This window comes from Phaethon lepturus, unplaced genomic scaffold (assembly GCF_000687285.1).
Source record: "Phaethon lepturus isolate BGI_N335 unplaced genomic scaffold, ASM68728v1 scaffold368, whole genome shotgun sequence".
Lineage (NCBI taxonomy): Eukaryota > Metazoa > Chordata > Aves > Phaethontiformes > Phaethontidae > Phaethon > Phaethon lepturus.
This window is the reverse complement of record NW_010555258.1, coordinates 43,384-69,763: the sequence shown is the minus strand read 5'-3', so window position 1 is coordinate 69,763 and position 26,380 is coordinate 43,384. Positions and strand designations below refer to the sequence as shown.

Sequence of the window (26,380 nt, the reverse complement as noted above, 5' to 3'; positions counted from 1 at the left end):
ACAGCAGAGTCCAGGGCTTGAAGGTAGATATAGTAGCTGCGGTGTTCCCACTTCTTTTGCTGCTCTCTCTCTAACCATCTCAGGGAATTCTTACTCCCCTAAGGATTCTTCAGCACAAAGGCAAATGAAAGACTCTTTCCAGGATTTTGGACAACTTGAACATATGTTTTAATACACTCATTTTTCTGGAATCCTATTGCTCTTTAAGATAAAAGTGATGAATTACTGTGCATATTTTGTGGCTATTCCTTAAAGGAATGGCAAAACACAGGTAACAATTTTAAAACAGCGAGAGGTATGCCAAGTACAGAAGTACTTCTATTGTAATAACAAGCAATTTCAATACTCCAGCTGTAACAGGAAGTTCCTGGAACGGTTAAACTAAATTCTGCTTGGCTCAGAGCCATGCAAATATTTCTTTTCCACATTCCCATCAATTACAGAAGTACAGTAAACGTTTGTGTCTTAAGTGCACTATTACAGGGGACACAAATAAGCCATTTTTCTTCCAGCGGTTGGAGCTAACATTTCTAAAATACCATATTACACATTTGGCAGACCTGAAACATATTCCAGTTTTTACTTGTGTTGCATTAGTAAGCCACGCCATTCAAATCAACTGAAAATGGGTAGTACAATTGCATGCCCTAACCAGACTACACATGCTTACAATGGTAGTAGAGTTGTTTTTTACTTCAGTGCTGGTGTAAGCACTTGCATTTGGGGCAGCAGTCATTACGAGCAGAGAGCAACTTTTAATAAAAGTTATGCGAGTTAACAACTCTTTATGTGCAAACAATAGCAGATATGTACCATGAAGGAACAATTTTAATGAAAAATTACATTGTATGAAGTCAGAGTTTCCATTGTAAATCCATGTTTTAGATTGATAATTTTATACTGAGACTTTATTAGGACAATTAATAATCCTACTAAGAAAGAGGTAATTACATACTTTGCATGCTTTTTAGAGTGAAATCTATCACTCTCACAAACACTGCCTTCTGTCACTGACAAAGTCTATCAAAACGTAAAAAGACTATAGAAAAGCAACATACTCTCTCGATGCCCATCAGTTGTAGTTTGCCTGTACCATGTGTACTTCTCCTCTTACAGAAGCCCCAAACTATAGCATGAGGTTGAATATAAGTGCATTTCTATGGACAAAAAGAAAATTAGCCATTTTCTGAAGTCTCCAGTCCCATGTGGGGTGCACAACAAAGACACATCTGAAGTGCAGGGGGTGAGTTTCTACAACACTAGTATAAAAAATAAATTTGATTTCAACTATAGTATCAGAAACTGAGGTAAAAGCATCATCTCTGTAGTACAACATCCCTTTGAACTCTATCAATAGAAAAAGCTCTTCAGTGCTTTTGAGATGTGATCAGATTCATTACCCAGTAAATGCAAGGAAATATTCTGTCACTTCAGAAAAGACACCAGAATACTTCCTCAATTAGGTATGAGCTTTCCTTAACAGTATTAGAAAAGGAGAAATACCTACTTTGCAGATATTGTCCCACCCTCAGTGTTTTCAGAGCCTGTATTGATAGCTGTTCAACAACAACAAAAAGTTAAACAATATATTCTCATTCAGCTCCTTGACCACTGCCAAAGTAACTTACTTTCAGGTTCTAGAGTCTGCAATTTTCTTTCTCTTGAACTCACTGGAATAAAAAAAAAATTCACTCATAAAACACTGCTAAAGCCATCTTCATCATTCAACACTGGTCACAGTATACTTGTCTTAAGTTTTCCCAATGCCTCTCCTTCACCTTTACATTAGATGCCAACTGTATCCAAGGAAAAACTTTACCCATCCCTATGTCCTTGGCTCTAGAATTTTAATAACTAACCTCAGTCAGCCAGTGTTTCCATTCCTTATGATGGCTCTTTCTACATAAAGCTAGCCTTTGGTTTCTTGCATTTTTCTCCTTAGTCATGCAAAACATTCTCCCCCACATAATCTACAGAGCTATTATATTTCTTCAAATGCCATCGTTGGTCTTATGTCTAACCATGGTTACATCAAGATGATTGGTTAACAGGAAAGTGAAACTTCTGGCTTTCTCACTCCTTGTATTTTCTCCTCCTACATGTCTGTTGTTACCATTTGTCTATGAACATGGAGTCCAACACAAAAATAATTAAAAAAAAAAATCATACCATCAGCAAAGCTGTGACAGGTCTTCACAACATAGGCTTCCATATGCCAACATTCACATCCTGTCTTTCTTTTGATAAATGATTTTCCTGATTTGTTCTCTAGTCTTTAAAACCTCTAGGGCAAGAATTATCATATCTGCTTATATTATAATTAGCACAATAAAGACTTAAAATAGGTTAAAGCTCTCAAATGTTACTACAGTATATTGCTTTTTATACTGCCAATTCTGTTAGATTTTATTGGCAATAGTTTGCATGCTAGAACTATGCACAGACCTTTATTCTATTATTATCTTTCACGTGGAAAGGCAACTATTGCCCAAAACCCCTCCTGCATACCCAGCTGAAGAAAGATTTACTCCATCTAACAGAGAGTGGTAAAATTCAGCGTTCCTTCACAGTGGACAGCCAAGGCAGGGCAACCACTCTTTGTTGAATGTTGAAGAGTAGCAATGCTAAGAGAGTTCAGAGTCACTTTTAAAGTAGTGTTCATAGCCTACTCTAGACAGTTGGGCTGGACTACTTACAATATAACCATTGTTTGGGTGCTGAAAGCGCCAGTCTGGCTAGGCCACATGAGGTACTCATGATTCACTATTCTCCTTCCATTACATGCCTAAAATTCAAGCAGGGCAAAAACTCCTATCTCCACCATGACAGGGCACAAAGAACGTGGTTGTACCCCGTTTTGACCCCTCTTTCTGTGACAGGAGGAGTATAATAATATTTTCAGACATAAGGACTACAACATATTAGGCTTTACAAGAGAAGATACTGTGGGATCTCAGTAATTCATCATCACAGTCCCCTGGTTATGGATGACATATGAAAAAGCATATAGACTTACTGATGATTCTTTGATTAATTTTCTTAGTTCCCCATGCCCATGCTTCTCAGCAATACTTGCTGGATCATCTCCATATTTGTTGGTTATTTCACTAGCCTGTGTGGCCTCAGGACAATTGAGCAGAAATGTTGCAAGGTTCTTTAATCCAAATCTGGCTGCACAGTGAAGGAGAGTAGGAAATCCTTCCAAATAGCTATCTGTATATGGAAAAAAAGTTTTCATAACGAACAGTTCTGCTTTTATAGAACACATTCTTTTACAAAAGTCCTTTGAATATTTGTGCTACAGAATCACAGTTATCAAACTGCCAATACAGAACTGGCATCCAAAGAACAATTCATACATATATTTTACATATATTCACATACATATTTTAATAAAGGAGCCTTCAGCATAACTAAGAAATCTCTTTTTTTTCCTGACAGAGAAATTTTAAAGCACTGTAGTTCTATTGAGAAGTATGTTTTCTTGCAAGGGGAAGAAAATTCTACAGCCAAAACATGCTTTTGCTTAGGTGTATATCATTTAACACTTTAGGAATATTTTTATTTTGAGACATTTGGATGGGACATTTTTACAGGTTTATGGTGCTATGTTTTCATATTAAAAGACCTTTCTGAAAATTCACATGACTACCAGAGAGTTGCAAAAATTTGCTTATCCCTGTAATGAAAAAAATTAGAGAATTTGAACATGAACGTATCAGACAAAGGTTTTTAGGATTCCAGTCCTAAATTTATTTTTCACCTTGGAGGACTGGGACAAAGCTAAACATAAATCAGTTTATCATTTCAGCATAGTCCTGTATTCTAACTCTATGAGTGGCCACAAGTTACATACAACAACAAAACAAAGAAATGGAGCATAAACAATATTTCTCTCTGCCTTCATACTTTACTTCCTAATCACACATGGTTTCTTGTGTAGTGATTTGTCTGCATATCAGCATTGTAGTGTATCTCTCTTCCAAGTATGCATCTAGCCTGCCCAGGCACCATTGACTTTTTGCACCCTCAGGGTCTTTTGGCAGTGTCTTTACTTACCCACTGTGTGAAGAAGTGCTTCCTCTAGTTTACATTGAGCCTGGCTCCTGCTAGGTTCAATTGATGGTCCCTAATTCATCTTATTCTCTAACCCTGTCTGCCTTCTCTGCACTTCTCATGATTCACTCATTCCCAGAATTTCTTTCTTGAAGAGCTCCAGTCTACTTAATTGTGCCTTATAGAGAATCAACTCCATCACCCCCGCTGCTCTTGTCCAAATCTTTTCCAGCTTTAAGGTAACTATTTTGAGATGCTAGAAGAGCTGCACATGATACTCAACTTGTGGGTGAGCCATGTAATTTATGCATTGTCATAATTATGTCCTGTTTTGCTCTCTATTCCTTTTGTAATAATTCCTGGAATTTCATCTGCTTTTTGATCTGCTGCCTAGCAACAAGTTGATGTTATCACAGAACTGCGTGGTCTTATTCCTCAGTGCCAATAGCCTGCTCAAAGGCTCTCATTTTGTGTGACAACATAAAACTGCTTTTGCCACTAGCATCACTTTGTCTTTACCTACAGTGACCATCATCTGACATTTTACTGCATAATTACTCAATCTCCTAAGGCCTTTCTCCCATTTTTTTCCCCTACTAGCCCTCCTCCTTACTGCCCTGAATACTTTGTATCACTAGCATAAGTTTTTTCCAAGTGTCTGGCTCCTAGTTTTGGCCAGTTATTCATCCATACCCAATCAATTACTGACTTGATCAGGTTTGCTGACTCTTACAAAAAACTACAAGAATCTATAAAGCAAGACTTCACATTATAGAAAACTTATTTATTACAATTTCTATTAATTCATTTGGTAGAGTCAACACATTAACCTGCTTCTAGTTCTCCAAGTACCAAGAGAAATTGTGTTTTGGCACCACGATTACACCTTCTACTACTACAGGACCGAAAAATTGCACACTACTGTTCTAGGCTTGTATCTCAGTTTTCAAAGTAACACAAAACAGAGGTATCCCAGAACCTACTCCAAAATCCCTTCAGTTCCTTTGAAACTGAGGTGTTTTTTCTAGTCACCACTCAACTCTTCCCTAGCAAGGTTTGATATTCAAGCAGGACTGCTACACTTGCATACTTTGAACATCACAGGAGACTACATCACTAACAAATGAAATACCTCAGCCAGCCACGGAGGATGGTAATAATCAAGAAATTAATTTCCTAAATCTAACTTTTTTTTCCTATTACCCCCTGCAGTAAGCAGAAAAAAGCCTGTCTTAAGGTATGAAAACTTCAACAGCAGCACTGGTAGTGAGAGCTTTTCCATAATACTCAAAAAAGGCCTAAATGAAACAAATGTTTTTAACATCACATAAACAATATTATAGCACTTTCACCAAGAATAGGAGATGGAAATAGTTTCATTTTTTTATTATTTTGAGCATGAGTATTCAATCTGACCTGTATGCCTTCACAAATATTTGGGCTACATGAGCTTTGTTATAAAATCATACAGCCTCAAAATGTTGGTTCTAGTTATGACTATAGCAGAAGCCACCATTGCTACATACCAACAGTTTAGTCAGCAACTTTGTGCAACAACGTAACAAATTCCGTACATATGTGCAGATACAAGCAGGACTATTTTATTCAGTAACAGATTTTCTTTTTGTACAACACCCAATGAGATCTCTAGATTGAAAGGCAATTTCCACCACATATCAATCCTAGCATCAATATTACATCTCTGACCAAAGAAGCTACAAGGATTACATCATTTTCTTGGAAGTGTGTTAAATCTAAAGACTAAACTTAATTATTGAAGTGTTAACTCCAGGATACCAATCTTGCTTGAGACATGAATCTACTGACAGTCATTATAAATAATTTCATCTTTTCTATCTTTTCACAGCAACCACTTCAAGAATGAGCACAAACGGGAAAATTCTGTTCATGGAGTAACTCAAATTACTTACTTTCACAGTATGAATTTCCACCCTATGATTAAAACAAGTGCAACAAACAAGAGTGCCATCAAAAGACCCCATCAAAAGTCCAGAGAGGACAAATAACATAAATTGTATTGGGATTACAAAATTATTGTAACCTATCTCCTAATTTAATTCAAGACCTTTCTCTGTGACATCTGTTGTTAGAGAAAAGAAATCTGAACTACACAGGCCTCACATCCTAGGGTGGTTACATGGACCCTTTCTAGGAAAAAAAAATGCACATCAGATGAGCACAGACATGGCTTCTAGGGCTTCCTATTATATAGATGCATTACAAGCGAAGAGGTGACTCCCGTCACACAAGTCCTACCACCCTAAGCTGGTGATCCTGGCTAACAAAACTCACCATTGTGCTCTCCTCAGCCAAGTGTCCCTACTCCCAAATAAACAAAAGAAAACTCTTCTCTGTTGACAAGAAATACAGGCTTCTAACTCAAGAGACCACCTGGGGATACTCTTCCTTTAAGGAATCCGAACATCATTGAACCACAACATCATACTATTCCCAGTACCTTACTTTGGATTTCAAATGCGTTATTTTGGGCATGATAAAATTCCATCTCCAGCCTCAGCTGGGTACTAACAAGGCTGGGATTAGAAGAGGTGAAAGTTCTGTTCAGACTTCTTTTCCCTTCCCTTTGAGGAATTAATACTTGGCATGAGATTGATCCAGTTGCTGCTGCAGAGTTAAAGATTCAGCAATGAACAATATAGGAAGATAAAGCTTACAGCCACAACAGCTGCTGTTTCTCCCTTCCAGTCAGCCATGAACAGTTTCAGACATCAAACTGTACTAGCTATGCCCACAGATGGTTCATATATACCATGTGGTGTGGAGGCAGGGAGCCACGCAAACACCAAAACTTGTGGGGAAAGCAGGTATGCAGTTTTGTCTATTAGTCCTGGGCTTTGAGGTTCCATTTCATTTAATTATCTCAACAGTTCGGACCCTAAGAGGGTCTTCAGGTTCAAGAGAAACAGATGTGCACTGTTTTTCCTTTAGTTATGTAGATCACCAGCCAGGATGAGGAAGCCCCTGACTTGTCACCTTGCTCCTCTACCCACTAAATGCCTCATAACTATTTTCTCCAGGTTTCAATGTATAGTGATATTGATAAAATATAGAAAACAAGCAAGCCCTCAATCCACAGGCACTAACCCCATGTCACCTTCAGTCACTACAGCACCACCAGCCTTACTTTCAGAGAGGGAGGACCTCCACATCTTGTTTCAGTGTAGAGCAGATGCCAACAAAGGCTTTACTGAGGGATTCAAATGGACAGATTTAATTTCTTCTGCCCATGAAACAGAAGCCTGGTGCCATCAAGTTGTCAAAAAGTTATTGTGAGGACCATCAGATGACCATACTGAGATCCACCAGTTCAAGACAGCTTTTAACACTCATTTGCAAAGCCTTTTCCAGGCAACACAAGTGGCAGGTCCCTGCACTTCCACAAAATAGGATGCCATCTTCATGGGCCAAACTTTCCAAGTCTTGCTATACCAACAGTTGCGATGGCTGCTGTTCCTTCAGCAACCTCAGCGCCCATTTCTATATGCAGGTGTAGTACCAGCAGTCCTTCTCTGCCCTGTATAAGCTAATGGCTTTGCCATCCATACAGTGAAGGGAAAAAAGATGTTGTTGGACTTGACCTCTCAGAAATTCCTCCCCTAAATACATATTTAATTAATTTTTTAAAATATAGTAAGGTTAATGATGTCAAAAGAAGATTGAAGCCTACTGATCCTTCTTTTTGCCCTCATTCTGAAAAGAGGTACCACTAGCTGTTTAAATCCCTCCCAAGACACCTGACAAAAGTGAACAAGTTATCTTTTTCCTGCAGGTTCTACAGCAAAAGTCAGTAACAACTAAGGGTACCATTGTCAAAATAACCAAGTAAGTATAATCCTCTGTAAGACCTACTTGTGTGTGGTGGGTTTTTTTTTTTTAAATTATACTTGTTCACTTAATTGCCAATTCACAAACTTCAGTGAGCTCTTAAGACAAATTAGATGTTCTACTGCAAAGAAATTTCCACCATACTGTGTTTAACTGCTTTAACTGAAGTTTCGTATTATACACAGTAGCAAGATTCTGTAATTATTTGAAAGTACACATGCTTGAGGCAGAAAATACCCTTCTTGAACTAGCAAGTTTGTCACACTGAATTGGGGAAAATTGCTGGGACTTTTATCAGCTGTGAAACTGGAACAACTGATACATTTCAGCCAAATATATAGAACTAAACAAAAATAGTAGTTATTAAGGTAACTAGAAGTGAACAGCTTTTACTCAGTAGCAGTCCTTTAATGATAAATGTTAACAGAGAAAAGCTGCCACTGTTTGGCAACTACACTAAGAACTAGTTAGCTGATGATCGTAAGCGGGAAGGAAAGGTTAAAGACAAAGTGCCCAAGTGGCATAGTTTTAATATTAAGGTAGCTTCTTCAACTTTCAACTGACTTTGAGGCCAGTGCTTGCTTTTAATTAAAGTTGTAGTTGACATACACAAGGTTAAAGGGGAATTGCTGTTTTGGATGTTTTCTCCTGTCATAATCCCCTCTCTACTCTTCTCTGCAGAGCATTCTGGAACACCTCTGCTATAAAACAGAGCATAAAATCTAATATTACTATATTGTAGCAATGTCTTAGCCTGCGGGATTCTTCATAAAATTGCAGTAAGCAAACAGAACAGCCTACAGTGATATTTCTGCAGATCTTTTAAGACATCTTTCTTTTATTTCCCAAATTAGTGATACAGGACATTACTCCATTTTTAGGAATTCAAATAAACACTCAAAATGACTTCTACAGTGTCAATATCAATTAAACCAAAGAAATATGTAAAGTCCCATCTGTTTCTTCTCCCCCAGTCTACCTTGTCTCCCATCGTTTCACTAGCAGCTGAAAACGCAGACTCTTATTTCTTCTTTTGGGATAGATGTTTCAGCTTGATAAAAAAAGATTTAAAGAAATCACGGTAGGACTTGTTACATTGCTAGCAGTGTTAGGTGACAAAAACCAGTATTTTCTACAAAAAGAATAAATTCAGGACTTTTCAAAAGCCTTGATGTTTGAGTTCAATCAGAGCAATAATAACAGATAACTTGTAAAAAAAGGAAAATTCATTAGTATTAGAAAAAGAAACAGGTTTTCCTCAAGTAAATTGCCATCTCTTGGACAGGAATCAATGCACCAAGAATTCCAAAATCTGAAGATTCAAGAGCAGAATCAGAGATTCACAAAGTTCTGAAATATGAGTTTAGATTTGTTAGTATGTTTTGACTGTATTCTATTACCAGAATATAAAGGAATAATACACATACAAGGTATCCTGAAATCAGTTTGGTATAGAACACACAATATTTCTGACAGTACCTCCAGCTTTAGTTACATGCTTCCACAAGGGATGGAGTGCAACACCACTAAAAATCCCAGACGTACCTTCGCTCTATCTTTCAGTTAATGTTGTTGCTAAACACAAATGTTTTTCCAGTGGCTTCTATTCAGTCTGCATTTAGCTTTCTCAGCTGACTGGACTTCCAGTATTCCGCTTCAGAGACTGCGGAATAATCTCTTTAAATACCACTCATTACTAAAACTTTCTTCCCCTTGATAAGCTCAATAAGTGTCTTAATTCTTCTATACTGCTAGTAGGCAATACCCATGCATAATCCTAAATGTATTTTGACAACTTTCAGATATACTTTATGTAGTTCTAAAGAAGATAAAAGTATCTTACAACAACAAAAAAGCAATTAAAACAAACAAAGGCACAGTTCAAGTCTGAAGTGCGCACCTTGTTTCTGACAAGCTTTTACATATACAGCAGTTCCAACAATATTTTTCTGGTAGAGACTCCTGATTTACTTTTTGGTGACTACAATAACTATTACAATAGCATGCTTCATCAAACGCAAACAACTGAAACTCATCTTATGCATGGCAAAATACATTCCAATGGCTATCATTGGAAACCATGGTTCGTAAAAAAAAAAATCCAGCACAAATTTCTATTTTTACCATTTCCAATTGCTGCCTTTTATAAATTGATTTCTTTTGAATAATACTGACAAACATAAGAGGAGGTCAAACAACAAGCAAAGATATAGCATCACCATTGCCTCCATTTAGGCAGAGATGTAATTTCCTTCCTGCATGTAGTCCAACAAGTGAGATCCCGTAGAGAAAGAATATAACATACATGTTAAAGTGCTTGCTGGGCTATAGCGCTAGGTTTTCACATTGCAAGCAACTTCACGAAGTGTGATATGCTGCTCAAACAATTCTCTTCGCTTAGATGCCAAGCGATTCAAATTTCCAGAATACATTTGTGATTCATGGCATCTTTTGAAAAACTTCCCTTATCAGAAATCATTATATCCAATGACATACCTGTCCTAAGCAGGTAAGTTGATATGTTACCATAATATCTAACAGAACAAGTTTATCAGGACATCTTGCTTTTTTTATTGGTATTTAAAAGAAATCAGAATACTGAAAATCACAGAATCATTAAGGTTGGAAAAGACCTTTAAGATCATCAAGTCCAACCATCAACCCAACACCACCATGCCCACTAAACCATATCCTGAAGTGCCACATCTACACGTCTTTTAAATTCCTCCAGGGATGGTGACTCCACGACCTCCCTGGGCAGCCTGTTCCAATGCTTGACCATTCTCTCCATAGAGAAATTTCTCCTAATATCTAGTCTAAACCTCCTCTGGTGCAACTTGAGGCTATTTCCTCTCATCCTATTGCTAGTTACTTGGGAGAAGAGAGCAACACCCACAATATAATCTAATAATCTATCTGAATTATATCTATAGAAATATTAATATATGTATCTATAGATATAATGTATATACATATATAGATATATCTATAATCTAGCTGAATCTACCCCAGGGAAACAACAATGGATTATTTTACCTGAAACACATCTTATTTATAGGCAAGCTTGCATATACGTATGTTGTATAGAGATTGGTAAAACACATACATTTATGAGACCTGTTTATATTTATATAATAGGTCAGGTATAGCAGACTAGTTACTCAGGAAGAGATCATATTAAACAAGGAACTACTCATAAGGCCTGTCACCATATGCTCAAAGTCTCCAACTTAATTTGAATGAATGGAAACTGAAAGACCAGTAAACAGCCTCAGGTTTTGCAAGAAAAAAATACTATAAATATGATAATGTATGTACATGATAGGAAGCAACACAATACGCAAGAGCTACAGCATTATCATGCACATACTTTTGTGCTTATCACCTAGAGTGATGAAATTGCATTGCCGGTGGAGATTCTGTGTACAAAATACAGTTATGAGTGCCTTAAATTAGGCAATCTGAAAGTATGCATTGAAGAGTGAACCAAACAAGGAAGTGCTGGCTGAAAGGACTATTCAGACATTTGTAATAGATGCATTGAAAGTAAGATGGTATCAGAGTTGACCTATTCCACCTTTGACATCTACCTTGACTTTACCAACCTAGATGTTGACCTCTCACAAGTACTGCATTCATCATACTGAAAAAAAAAAAAGTTAAACAGCCATTCTGGCAAGGGGAACAGCTTTTGAAAAATTATGTAACCAAACATGCATCTGGTGATGTCTTTATCTAAGCCGTTGTTAATACAGGCAAGCATCACAATGTGTATTTCTTTGATTACATCATGTGCATTTTTCCTAATAGATTTTTGTATTTAGTTTTACACTCCTAAGTTTTTAATCACACAGCTGTACACTTTGCGAGAAGTCAAACCATGCAACTCATTAGTTATCCAATACAATTAATCGTCAGTTCTTCATATTTGTTCACTTTGAGTTCATATTGAGAACTCTCAAGTACAGCAATTTATCAGCTGTACCCTGATGTGCTAGCTATAAAGTTAAACTAAAGCATCAAGGTAAAACCATACAGAGAAAGTTTTCTCGTATCTGTGCCTCATGTTGCAAGATTGACTTCCAGTCATGTAGTCATGCCAATGACTGGAGTCATAGAACAGTCTCAAAAAGATTTAAACTTTTTTGAGCATTTATGTTGAAAAGAGTGCATCCTTACTTTGGAAGCATCTAGCTTCCAAGAAGTGCATCTATCTTTGCTTAGAGGTATTATTATTAACCTAGAGCTATTATACCCAGACTGAAAAGCCAGAAGATTAAATACAGTCCATTAGATGCTAGAGGCACAAAAACTCACTCTAGCTTTCAGAAGAAAATGACATATTAAAAGCTTTATGAAAAAAGCATTTGATACCAAGTCTAATCAGAGACTCTCTTTATTAAGTTCAATAGGCTTCAAAGCCTTTAGATGCAAAGTTTGGCAGTGGGCAGGAATCCCATAGAATCACATACAGGTAGTCACCAAGAAGTTAAAAATATATCTATATTCTGACTTATTGACATGCCTCTATTTCAACCAAGTATGTCTCAATGCAAAGCATCTATGTTCCCCCTGGCAACAGACAACTGGATTTCTGGCATGTTAGCCTACTTTGACCACTAAGCAAAAGCAGCACATATAGAAATTATCAAATTAGGGCTGATTCATCTGCCTGTTTACACATACAAGAATAATTCATCTCAGTGCTGTAGAGCTTTTTGTCCAATAGCTTCATATCCTTTGCAAAAAGTATTTAGTTTTCATTCTTTGCCATCTTCTCTTTGGAAGAAAAAAATGGTGCTTGGAATAAAATGCTAAATATGTCTAATGAATGTTTGGGGTCCTCTTATAGGTAGTCAAAGGCATGAGTTTACATACCTTTTGGGCAGAAGGGGAAATCAAAGCCTAGGCCTCCCATATTCTGAGTGTTTCCAACTCCACAACCACATCTTTCTTTCATGAACAATCTAGGCATCTAACTTTGTACTTTCTTGTTGCACTGTATATCAAACCAGTTCATTTTAAAAAAGGTTAACTTGGCTCAAGCTCACAAGCTGTCAGTTTGCTCTTGAACCGCACAGGCTTTTGGGGGGAAGGATTGTAGGTTGACAAGCATTACTCTCAATATTAGAAAACGTGCCCAGATCTAAATGGTTACTAGAGAAGCAGAAAATCTTTCATTCATCAGAACTAACATTTCACATTGGGAATGACTCTCTAATGTGTCCTATACATCCCCACCCTGCAGTCTTGCACAGGAAAATGTCAAGGGCAGGTAGCTCACCTAACACCCTACTTGTTGCTTCCACTAACCTAGACTCATATTTAAGCTCATTTTCAGCATAAAAATGGAATCATGTTTATCCAGTACAGAGGGGTGAATTCCATAATCAAAGAAACTTTACTGAAAAGAAAAGGAAGCATGATAGTCATCACTGTAGGGATACCTTCAAAAACTTGTTATATTTGGTTATGAGAAACAAGTGTTATGTTGAACTTCAATGTAGTGAGTTTATTTTCTCTCAAAATCATAGTCCAGGTACACAAGACCGGAGTCAGCCAACAATTCAAACACTCCTTTCTTAAGTATTTCAGAAGAGAAACACATTTTCTCAGCTTCTGTTTTTCCCCAAAAGTTTCTTAGAAAAGTTGAGGTCTACAACACATCTGAAATAACATTATAATGATGCTTTCAAAACACAAACTAAATAATCACACTCTTGGTTTATTGCAAACCAGTTTGAAACCTTGATTAGCGAATGATGAGTTCAAATAGGACCCTCCATTTGGTACTAAACTATAGCTTCTGTTGATACACTACTGAACTGTGCATATAGTGCACAGTTTGCCTACTTTATAGACAAATCCCATTTTAAAGCACTGGGATGCCCTTTTTATTAAATTAAAAATATTCTAATTATCTTTTGTCCAGAATTAATGGAAAATATTAAGTTCATAGGTACTACAATGAATGGAGAAATTCAGTGTGCTATTCCAAGTTCAAAAGCCATCCATTCTCTTCAGGTAGAGAAATTCTTCTGATTTTCTTGAAGTTTGATGACATAAAAAGAAAGTGAAATTTAAAGAGAGCAAAAGAGCAATTAGTAAAAAAAAAAAAAAAATATAATGTACAGCCATCTCCTATGTCTTTTATTGACCGTTTCCACCGTAAGTATAAATTTGCTTAGCTATAAAGCTGTTAATTTGCACTTGATCCAAAGCTGATCAAATATCCAGACAAGTATAAATAGATACATAGGAATCACAAAGTAATGATTTACAAAACTCTTTTCCCCATTCTCGCTGGTTAGGTGGTCTTTATTGTGGATTCCTGCATTTCACTAGTGGCTTTAAATATTTAAAATTTGTTTTATTAATTTTTACAAGTAATAAACATAGTATCAATAATAAAAATCAATGCATATCAGAAGTACTCACTAGCTTGTTGATGGTACTCTTCACTTCGGAATGGGCTGAATTCATAAGGAGGTATTTTGCTTTTCAATAACAAAGTCAGAACATCATCCAGCTTCTCCACAGAAGAAAATTTAAAAGTCTGTTTAAAAGAAAAAAAAAGAACAAAAAAAAAAATCAGTGCATTTGTTGCATATGTATTTTTAACTTTATCCTCAGAGTGCTGGTGAATCAAATTATTTAAAACAGTATTATTACAAACTCACTCTTAGTAAGAGCAGCATAGTTTTTGAAAACTACAGAAGACATGTTCTTATATAAAAGGATCATGATAACACAAACCAATTGAAGAGAAACGGGTATTATAACTTATGAAATTCAACCGTAACTAAAAACTTCTGGATGAAGAGTAAGGACAGGAAGATCTGTTTATTGACTCTAGATTTAGCTGTAACAATGCAGCGTAACAACCAGGAACTGTTCTGACAGATGCAAGGTGCCAATAAATCCAAGGTCTTACTGAAACAGTAATTCAGGATGAGTTTAAAGTCTACAGTAGCTCTCCGTTATCCAAAATCTTTACACTAAGATTGCGTACTTTGCTAGGTAGGAAATAGCTTCAGTTCCGTCAGCTAAAGCATAATATTGCTGACAGATTAAGAAACTGATAGCAAGCAGTTAGATTAGCTTCCTGCTAAATACATAGACTTTAGACAAGGGAAATCCTCAATGACTGCCATGAGATCTTTTTTTGATTGCTTCTTTCTGGACAGAAGGCCAAGATCTATTCCTAACAACTCTCATGGTAGCCATAATTAAGTGTTTCTTTGCCTGGCATGACAAGAAAAGCATGCTACAAAGATTTGAACAATAAGGATATTTTACACTGAGCACTACGGTGCTAGTCCAGTCTAGGCTGCACTGAACACCAAAAGGAGCTCAGCCACAGCAGAGAAGTGCTCAGGAGTTGGTTTACTCCACTCAGATGTCAGCAGCCTCCATTAAAGTTTGCTTTTCCATAGCTGAACTGTTTCTGGTTAAGACAATTCTGGCATCACTAACAGGTAATAGCTGCAGACACACTTAGCATATAAACTTGAAAGAAACTGTGACTGACATGCTGAGGAGAAAAGGACAGAGAGGTCTACTGATGAAACATGAAGTTTAATTCCTGAGGCTGTTAGAAATTATTAAGAAAATAAGTGTGATGTGATCAGAAAGTGTTGACTACACAGGCAGGATATAATTTTCACCCAAGTCCCACAGGAATGACCCAGAGCTTGAAGAAAAGTTTGTGCAGGTAGGGAGTTACCGGTAATAAAATATGATGGTTTAATTTTTGGCCAGTTTAATACTGGCCCTTCCAATATTGATTATGATACATAAAAAACCATTATATTTAGTAACTTGTGACTTATTTCTTTCCATAATGTGACAGTACAGAAAAGGATGAATTACATTCTTTGTATTTGTTATTCAATAATTATGAGTACTTAATTTAGTCCTCAATAACCAAAGCAATAAATATTAAAAAAAAAAACAAACCCTCCTCCTAGAAAAAGAATCCTTAAGGCTTGTTCTAGAATAAAGATCTAGCCAAAGTACCAGACTTACAGTTTGAATTGAGAAAGGATATGCAAACCCTCCCAAATATCTATCAAAAAAAGCCCCCATATTAACATGAATAACCACATTACATTTAAAAATTAAGAGGAATAATATTAAAATTCAGTTAGGAAACCATATTATTCTCTCTTATTTCAAGTAGGACTTCTTAGATATGGTATCATCATTGGTACTACCTTAAGAAAGTTCAGTCTAGAGTAGGACAAAATTAAGTAATAACACAGGAACTAGCTCAGATGAAACTACATGCAGAAATTGTGCCATGAAGAAAGAGGCTCAAAGTCACTGCTATTCACTGAAGCAACTGTATAGCAGAAATTCCACTATATAGGAAATAAACATATAGATGGGCTTCTAGACAAACTACATCTGAAGTATTATTTTTAAATTCCATTTAAAATGGCAGGGCCACCCCCTACACATTTTGCTACCTATTTAGCCTTCTGCATTCAAAAGAAAATGAACAAAAATCCAAAACACATCCCAACAACTCCTGCCTCTTATCATCGGTCCTGAAAAGCCCAAGGAGCAGTTTCAGACAGAATCCAGTCCAGACTGTCTTATATATCAAAGTCAAATAAACACCCCACAGTTGTTTTCAGCAAGCACTCAAGGTAACCTTGCCTACAAAGCTCCTCTACTTTTTAATATGAGCTAAGGCAGGAACCCTTCCTTTTCCCTTTCATACAGGGAGAAATCTGCGGGAGGAGTACCTTTAGAGTGCATAGCTCTTACTTTGCACTCAGACAACCAAATTTACGTGGAATAAAACTTTGTTTCACAATCTGAGATGTAGCACGTTCTTGAAACGAGAAGACTGCACGACTTCAGGAATTTGCAGCAAAATTTTCAAGGCCATAAACAGCTGCATGGCTTAATCCCACCAGGCTGGCTCACAAACTGCTGAGACAGAAGTTAGACTGTCTGATCTCACAAAGGGAACAGATGAAATTAGAGCTAATTTTCCTCATGTTTTAACAGGCCTGCTTTCTGATTACCAACCTATCTATTTCTATGATTTCCAAGCCAGGCACAATACACTTCTTATACAGAGTAATCGGTGCAATTTGCTTCAAGTTCTCCACCTCAAATTTTTTTCTCTTACTTCAGGGGTCTAAAATCTGACAGCTCAAGCAATGATTTAACAAGCTGTCTTGTTAACTAAACCATAACCAGTAGCTTTGTTCTGCTACTCTACAACAAAAACACAGTAGGAAAATACAGTTTAGTTATTTTAAAAAAAGAGTCTATGTTAATGTCATTTAGCTCGCATATAGAAGGGCCTGCAGAAATAACAGTGAAACAGAACTAGCAATAGGACCACTCTGCACTATCCAGCTCTATGCCAACAGACAGGTAAACTCCCTCAAGAAGGAATGCAGTTTAAAGACTTTTACTTTACTGCCCATTCCTGCCCCAGAGCACTCACAGATTCTAAGCACACTGCATTTACATGTTTTCATATATGCTACACAGGTCTCTATAGGCCCATGAAACCTTCCCAAGAAATCCCACCAATATTACACACCTAAAGTTCATACTGAAGCTTCACCAAAGACAACAGAAGTAGAACTGTATTTAAAGTAAAGCATGCTGCAAGGGAACACTGAGCCAGTCAGGAGTTTGAGAAAGCCCACATTTTATCTGAATAAAAATTGAAAACATGACAGAACAGAAATAAAAGCACTAACTTCTCCCTGCTTCCTTGCAGGCAAGGTCTTCTTTCCAGGAGCCCCTCAGAATTAAACAAGTGAATTTGTAGGCAATTCTTCCCATGCTCTCCAAAGCATGGCCAGCTGCTCTCTGCTCCACCCTTCAGTCTTGGTCCTTCTACAAGTGCTACTGCCTGCCCAGGGCTCATCACCAGCAGCTCGTCCTTGCTCAGCACCACCTTCCCAGGTGTAGGCACTATCTCCATTCCCCCACCGCCTTTTCAAAGCAAGAGGGCACAGCTGTGAAACAACAGAAACGCCTCAAGCACTGACCATCACACCTGGGCTTCCAAAAACATCTGGAAAAAAAAAAAAAGACCAAGCACACATTTTGTTACTTTTGTGAATGAGATGACCTATATTCTTTAATAACTGCTAACAAAGACCTGAAAATGTGTGCCACTGAAACGCAGCATACACAGCCATTAAATTAACATGTTTCTCACTGGCTTTAGCAGTACTAACAAGTTTACATTTACATAAAGATGAACTTTTTCAGTAGTTCTTACATATCAGACACTACTTTATATGCACTTCAATGTCTAGATTAGTTCTGCCAAAGAGAATGGGCTAGGCTTAAAAATCACTTAGGCATTTCTGACAATTTTAGCCAGTGATAGAATACGGAGGGATTTCGTGCTTAGAGGAAATGAAAGAAACATTATATAATAACAGCTGCTGATGTGGCTTAGAAGATTGAAATCTTAAAAACAGTTTCAAAGGAAGTATCTTTGGGGATCAGGTAAAAACACATACATAATATCACCACATAAGTCATACAGCTATTTCTTACAAGTTTTCATAGAAAAGGCTGCAATTTATTTTCACTCTTCTTTTTCAATATATAGTGTAACTAGAACCCTGTTTGGTGACTACGATAAAAATATCCTTTAAGATACCAAGTCTCTCAGAATCATAGGAGTATTATTCAACCAAAGTTTGTCACAAAGACTTCCTGAATCTCTTTAGATATTGCAAGTCATTCAAGCTAACATGAACCTACTAATTTCAGTAATAAGGATATGTTAGTTTCAAATTTTTTTTTTAAACCTAAGAAATATGTATCAGGAAACCCTAACACTAAATAACTGAATCAACAGTTGCATTTAGTAGAAAGTCAGAGAAAAATCAATACAGCATGCAAATCCATCAGAATGTTGAAATAAGAAGTTGATGAAACATAAAAACTGAAATATAAAAAAGTTTAATTATGAATTAGGAGAACCTTCAAACCAGTCTGTACACCAGGTTACTGGAAGAACACAAACTCCCTAAGACAGTTTCTTTAATGCAGAATTATATGAAAGTGAGAGAACAAAAAAAATCATGGCCTTTAGCCAATGCCCACCTTCATATATTCTGATAGCAAGTTCACTCACCATTATGATTCAGTTATTATGATCCCAATTCTTCCCACTTGACTATAAAATCTCAGATTTTTTTCTTTTGAAATTTATGCAGAGAAACATTTCATTTTTACTCTATTTATTTCCTTACACTTTAAATATTTATTTGCTTTTTTAAAATATCTTGCTAATGTTAATAAATACTTTTTAAAATTCAGAAAAATTTGGAACATAGAAAATTACAATCTATCAGATGCGGCAAAGAATTTAATCCAAACTTGTAAAAATCTTAGACTACATTTAACCTAAAATATGGCTCATGTTAATCTTTAATTCCTCTCTAAAAAGAGGAATTCATAAGTGCTGCAGTATGATCTTGTTGGTATCCTACTGAGATATACGAACTGACCTGACCATCAATGAAAGGAATGGACAGCTGTAAGCCTACTCGTTGCATTTTGTTTACCTGTTTGGCTTTATTGGGGCACAAAGTGGAGAAGGGGACGATAATTGCAAAGATGATAGCATCTCAAAGCAGCTGGAAGTGTTGGCAACACGAAATACGGTACAATGAAAGCATTTTACCAAAGCATTGAGTCTTAGCATTACTGCAGAAATTTGCTTTCATCACAGAATTTTAATATGGAGATACTTCTCAAATTGCAAGCGTTTGTGAAAATCTTGAACTTTTCTTTGAACCAGCGTGACATTGCTTTGATCAATAACTGCTGTAAGATTTTCTATTTTATTTTAATTTTGTTTTCCATTGTGTTTGATTGTTACTTTGCATAGATAAACCACTGTTGCCCCAGGATACTTTTGCAAATATGCTGATATCAAAGGTTTTAATTAGCATGGTTAAATAAAAGTTACTACTAGTCCTGCTACTTGATGGGAATTCTAATTAGTCTCAAGTCTGTTTTGTTTTTCCTTGTAGGAACATATTTTTAAAGATTCAGTTAAAACATGTTCTGCAAATTGCATCTTTACAATGTATCCTATTGCCATGAAATCAGGTTTACATGAGAGCTTGAAGCACTAAAAAAGTTTGTGGAAATAGTTAGCTACCTAGCTAGTTCAGGTACCTCACTCCATGGCCCAGCAGGTACCATTAAATATGATGACAAATCTTACAACGCATATGTATACTTACAAAAGAATTACCATTAGTATACTTTCGCACAGAGCAGCCATGATATTGTGTGGGTCGTGAAACTTACCCAATAATAAACATTTTCTCAGCATTAATTTTTCAGTTGCCAAAACAATAAAAGTAAGAGGAGGCAAACAGTGTCTCCTCATTTAAACCCTTGCTCATTATCCAAATGTGTAAAGGTGAGCAAATTGTAAAACATATCTGATAGTCATAACACTGCAGCTGTATTTCCTGGTGTGCACTGCTGCTCAGCACAGAAGTATTTTTGCATTTGAATATAATTTGAATTGCATGTGTCTTTCTAAATATTAGTCATGCTGGTTAAACGAAAGGTCAAATTCCTGAATAACACAAATAATACTCCAGTGGGAATACCAGGTGTGTTGTAGGTATCTAGGTTACCATGTTAATTATAATTTTTTAAATCATCATGACACACTTCTTACGCATAAATTTTACAAGAAACCTGTTAGAAGCTTACTTCGATGTCCTTCAAAATACAGGTTAAAGAATGATGGATACTATAAAGACTTTAAGAATGCACTTGTACTTAGAATTGCACTATTTTTCCTGTGCAAGAACTTGTTTTCCTAGAATAGAAGTGACTTGTACTTGGAAAGACTCTACCCTCATCCTTAATAGAACACTAATAATGCAATACATCATTTTTTATTAATCCTTTCGTTATGAGTGTAATGCCTTAGGTGGTAGATAAGGTAGATTTGTCACAGGAAAATAGGACTGTCTGCACTGGAAACACAGACTATTATTTTTGTTCTGGCTTTCCAATTACAATATAGACATCATGACCAGTCTGCTTGGGCTACCCACCATTCAATAAATGATACGTGAGATTTCGTCCTTTCTTAATAGATGCTTTCCTTTCTTATTGTTTTGTATGTGCCATTGGCAAACGACATGCTGCAGAGCACTGCAGCCTGCTGTGCTAATTTGAAATCCAGCTCAAAACCTGAATTCTTCTAAATATATGCAAAGAATCTGCATGGCAACCAGCAAACCACATGAATGATAATTCAGCAGCTGTAAATGGAGTCTATATGAATAGCAACCTACTGTCTTTCATACAAGCTATGCCAGAAAAATCCCATTTGCTGGTGAACGAATAATAATCTTCCAAATACAATGTGATTTAAGATTATTTGCTTCTATTGGCTTTAGAACATACTAAAAAGAACCCTTTCAATGGAGAGGGACATTGCTACTGTTTGTTATTATTTTCATCCTCTGTTACGCAGGATGTTGTTCATTGGGCATATACAGCACAAAAGATGTTTATATCACTCTCTAAACAAAAACAAAAAAAGAGGGAAAATCTGTTTTCACATGCTTGACTTGCTAAGAACTAGACATCTCAAAGAGAGGCCTCTATAATCCTAAACCCGATATTGAGCCATTACTCATTAATGCACAAACGTCTTTACAGCACAGTGTTTTATCTCTTAGCTCATATTGGCACATATTTATTTATTTTTTTTTAATTAAAAATGCAGAAGTCCTCTTACCTGACAAATGAAAGCTATTGGGTCAGCCATTTTCTTAAAAATGCACTCAATCTCCTCTAGTGCAGTATAGTACTCAATCTGCGCTGTGGTCTTAATGACTCCCCCACAGTAGACATTTACATATACAGAGCCAGCAGGAAAATCTTAAAAAACACAGATCAGAACAACAGCTGAAAATATTTTACAATCCCAGACCAGTGGTCTTGGGGAATGAGTAAAAGAATAGAAAAATATCACAGAAAATGCACAGTCGATGAACTAGATTTGCATGTCACAGATGATTCAGCGTAGTCAGTTTTTTACCTACGTCTTTCAGTCTAACTTTAAAAAGCTGACAAAAGAAAATACGTATCTGTACATCTGTATAAAACAAAGCTATTGTATTGCTCCACGTGAGAAAGAAGATGAAAACAGTATGCTTCAAACTTCCAACTTCCCTTTGATAGACTGATGGCTGATAATCAGGTCCTTTACGCCTACAAATTAAGGAAAAGTTCATTTATTACAAATAGTGGAATTGCTATTCATCTTTTGAAACATTTTTCTTAATTGCAGGCAAGGTTCTTAAAATCATATTTGAACTAGGCTGCAGAAACTGCAGTATAATTACTTCCATTCCAATTGTTTACCTAATAGAAGCAAAGGAAAGAGGCATTTGTACAGTGTGTTACTTAGGTATGACTTGTTCTGTGTATGCAGCATGAGCCCTTTTTACGAGCACATTTTATAAGTCATTAGTATTCATTCTGCCAGGCATCCTGCTGTACCATACCAGCACTAGCATGCTTTTCTTAAAATTCTAACTCTGCCCACAAAAGAGCGATAAAAATGGGCAACTGTGAAAATGGAGAAGAGTAATAGGGCCAAAGGAACTAAATGAATAGAGCATCACTGTAAATCACTTAAATGGAAACTGCCCAAATGCTTTCTTTATTTAAAAAACCTAACAAACCACCATTTTTCTTATAACATCAGATGAGGTGGACCCTCATTAAAAAAGGGGTACTCCCAAACTTCCAATTTTTCTCCATTTTGAAACAGAAAAAAGCCTACAGAGAGAAGCATTAAATACAAATGATATAAGAAACAAAATTAAACTAGAGTTGCAGCACTGGCAAATTCTTCATAATATTTTGTTTATTGTTCATATTTTATTTCTTCATCCACTATAGAAACCTTCCTGTGATCAGCAATGTTCTCGCAGAATAACTCTGGAGGAAACTTTTAAGATCTATGAATGAGGATTTCAGCTTTCCTTCTCTGAAATCCAGTTACAGAAGCAAGTTTCCTGTTGGTCATGTTCTTCCCAATCAGGTCTCTAAAAACAAACTCTCTTCTGGTAAAGAACTCTCAGGCCATATGTGGCTGACATCTTAGGACAGTGTTCAGGATGAAAAGTATGCCACAGAATTACCCAAATGTAGCTCCAAGAAGCCACTGTTGAAAATTGTAGCCTATATATATATATTTCTTCCTATCTAATCTTGTATTGCAATGGTTTTAGAATAAAAATAAGTTCCTTTGGAAATTCACAGCATTCAAAGGAGTAGCAAGCTACACTCTGAATACTTAGATGAAAAATTTTTTAATTCTTAACTCGTATCAAGTGAGTGGGGATAGCTGTGGCCCTTAAATCTGCACAGATCTCCTAAGAGAAACTGTTGTTAACTAGTTGAAACTGTTGACAAGTAGTTACGGATGGAGCAGTTGAAAAAAATCATTAGAAACCAGCAGAGCTGAGAAATGGCATGGACATGAACAAAGAAAAGAAATTATTTCCTGTGTCAGTAAGAATTATAGAGAGGACTATAACCAAATTCACTGCATTAAACATAAAATGAAACATTTTAGTAATAGAGTAATAAGAAAAGAATATTAGCTTTGCATTTTACAGCAGTGATTTTGAAGAATGTTAATCTGTGACTAATCAATGACATTTTAAGACTGCCACCTACCATTTAACCACATAAAAACACTCTAATAGAACCCAGTTTCCCATAAATCACAAGGCTTTGCTTCTCTACATTATTAATAAATGTTCTGTGTGCAAAACCCATGTACAGGAAACACCTACAAAATAGTGGGAAGTGGGACTACTTATCAGAAAAAGTGAAGGGAGTCCAACATTTTCTGTTTACTTAAAGGTAAAGAATGTTTTTCTTACCTAAAGCTTTCATGTACTTGACCTTTTTATTCCAAGAGGCTGGTTGTATCCTAATTCGTTGATTATCTGCTATGAATTCAACTTCCAAAGTTTCATCATCTATTTCGTCTTTCACCAAAATGAATATTTCACAAGGGTTCTATAAAATTAAAATATGTTCCCATTAGTCCTTCAGGAAATTATACTGAAAGTGTAAAACGCAAATGAAAACATAAGTTTGAAGAAAAGTTTCTTTACCAACAGTTTCTTACAAAAAAATCATAATGCCAAAACATGATGCCATCTCGGTGTTATCCTTCAGTATTTTACTGACATAAATGACACAATTAATGTAGTATTTGAAATTCAGCTTACCTAACAATATTTTAGAACAGTGTTGTAAAGGCATGTGTAGGTCAATTGTTACATTTTCTAAGACCATTCTATTTTATAGTCTAGGAGACTGACATTCAGCCTAACAATAAGGCTTTAAACTCACTTAAACTCTTACAGTGAACTGACAGGAAAGTAAGACAGAAGCAGCAGGTAATGTGGAACAATACCCCTCTACTGCCTTCTCAACCAGAGGGAATGTTACTCCCTTAGAACTGTATGGATCTCAACAATTAAATAATGTGTGTAAGTCACCTTTGAAAGACAGAGTGCAAGCAAAATACATGACATTCCACGCACACCGCAAACTCCATATCTGACTGTGGCCACTCACTTACATAAAGGAATGCAGTGTTGGATATTGTACTTCCTCTGTTTATACTTTCACATATTTTCTCACAGCAACTCTCATTAAAAAACCCACACATATGAACATTTGTGTCCATTGAATATGCATGCAGATACAGATATATAAAATATTTCTGATTTAATTTAAAATCAGACAAGGTATATGCTCACACAAGCACTTGTGAAACTCAGGTGGTATGGGCACATATGCATATAGCCATATACTCATCATGGATTCTTGCCAAGAGACACTCCGTATCTCTCAAGAAGTTCCTGACTACGTGCTCCCTCTAAACTACAAGGTCCACAAGACAGTAGTATCTCTACCCAAGCTGCCAAATAATTCTAATAGAGATAAAATCCCTCAGAGAGTGTCTCAAAACTATTTACAAATCTTTTGTCCACAGTGTGGATGTGACACAAAGGCAAAATAAATCCCATCGCAGTCTCGATGCACTCTCATTTTGGCCCCTTATCTGCTATTTGTTTTCAAAACTGTTATAGTATGAATGAGATTGCAGCAGGAAGAGAACAATATTGACTGTTATCCCAAAGATTTTAGCATCCAAAAACCTTACCTCACATGATATTCTTCTTGGAAGCACCAATATTGACTGCTTGTTAGTTTCTAATGTTTCAGAAAGTACCTCTGTTTTAAAACTGAGGTCTGTTTTTTCTGATGCTCCCCTGACATCTGACAAGTTAACATCAGAGCTAGTCTGGTGATCTGAAATAAATAATGTGGAATGAGGTCATAGTTAATAATCCCAGATCAACAAAACATGGCAAATACATCTCCAACTTATTAGAGACTCCTATGGCATTTGGAGTCACATTAAGGTCACTGCATAAAAGCCTGGCAAAATTCCTTTCATGTAAATGTGGTGAGGTTTCCCCCTTTGATAAAGAGCTTACCTCTCAAGTTCTGATCCTGCAGCCTTCATTTATATGAACGGGCTCTGCTCATATGCTTCGTCTTACTAAATTAAAAGGAACACAGCCTTTAGACCAAAGTTGTGACCAACGAGGTCACAGAGATCAGCCAGTTCTCAGAAAAACAAACTCTCATACACTGCAATAAACTGGGATTTTTACCACTCTTGCTTTCCCTATATGTAAACAAGGATATACTACATGTTTACAACATCAGCCCACCGGTCTGCAGGAAGGATTTATGTGAGGGCAGTGATACCTGTGACCAGTTAACTATGACAGTAGATACATATTTCCTTGACACAGACTCCATTGTCTTTGCATTCCTTCATGGACAAAATGACGGACTGAAGGGATACATTTTTTGTTGTGCTCTTTTGGGCTGGGATAAAGTTAATTTTCTTAACAGTAGCTAGTATGGGGCTGTGTTTTGGATTTGTGCTGGAAACAGTGTTGATAACACAGGGATGTTTTCGTTATTGCTGAGCAGTGCTTACACAAAGTTAAGGCCTTTTCTGCTTCTCACCCCACTCCATCAGCAAGCAGGCTGGGGGTGCACAAGAAGTTGCAAGGGGACACAGCCAGGACAGCTGACCCTAACTGACCTGAGTGATATTTCATATATTCAGCATATAAAGCTGGGAGAAGGAGGAAGGGGGGATATTCAGAGTGACGGCATTTGTCTTCCCAAAGTACCGGTTAGGTGTGATGGAGCCTTGCTTTCCTGGAGATGGCTGAACACCTGCCTGCCCATGGGAAGCCATGAATTAATGCCTTTTTTTGCTTTGCTTGTGCAGGTGGCTTTTGCTTTATCTGTTAAACTGTCTTTATCTCAACCCACGAGTTTTCTCATTTTTACTCTT

The 26,380-nt window shown here is 36.6% G+C and overlaps 1 protein-coding gene across 1 annotated transcript in view; it reads right to left on the bottom strand.

Moving 5' to 3' along the window:
- Window positions 1-3,016: 3,016 nt before the first annotated feature.
- BANK1 (B-cell scaffold protein with ankyrin repeats 1) overlaps window positions 3,017-26,380 on the bottom strand; it is a gene marked incomplete at its 3' end in the record, with an annotated part of 44,841 nt that continues 21,477 nt past the window's right edge. Inside the window, exons 3-7 of the mRNA XM_010292080.1 lie at window positions 25,163-25,311; window positions 23,865-24,003; window positions 21,701-21,843; window positions 14,362-14,479; window positions 3,017-3,213 (exon numbers count right to left, since the gene is read on the bottom strand). Coding sequence (XP_010290382.1) covers window positions 3,017-3,213; window positions 14,362-14,479; window positions 21,701-21,843; window positions 23,865-24,003; window positions 25,163-25,311 — 746 coding nt within the window. The remainder of the gene's footprint in view (window positions 3,214-14,361; window positions 14,480-21,700; window positions 21,844-23,864; window positions 24,004-25,162; window positions 25,312-26,380) is intronic.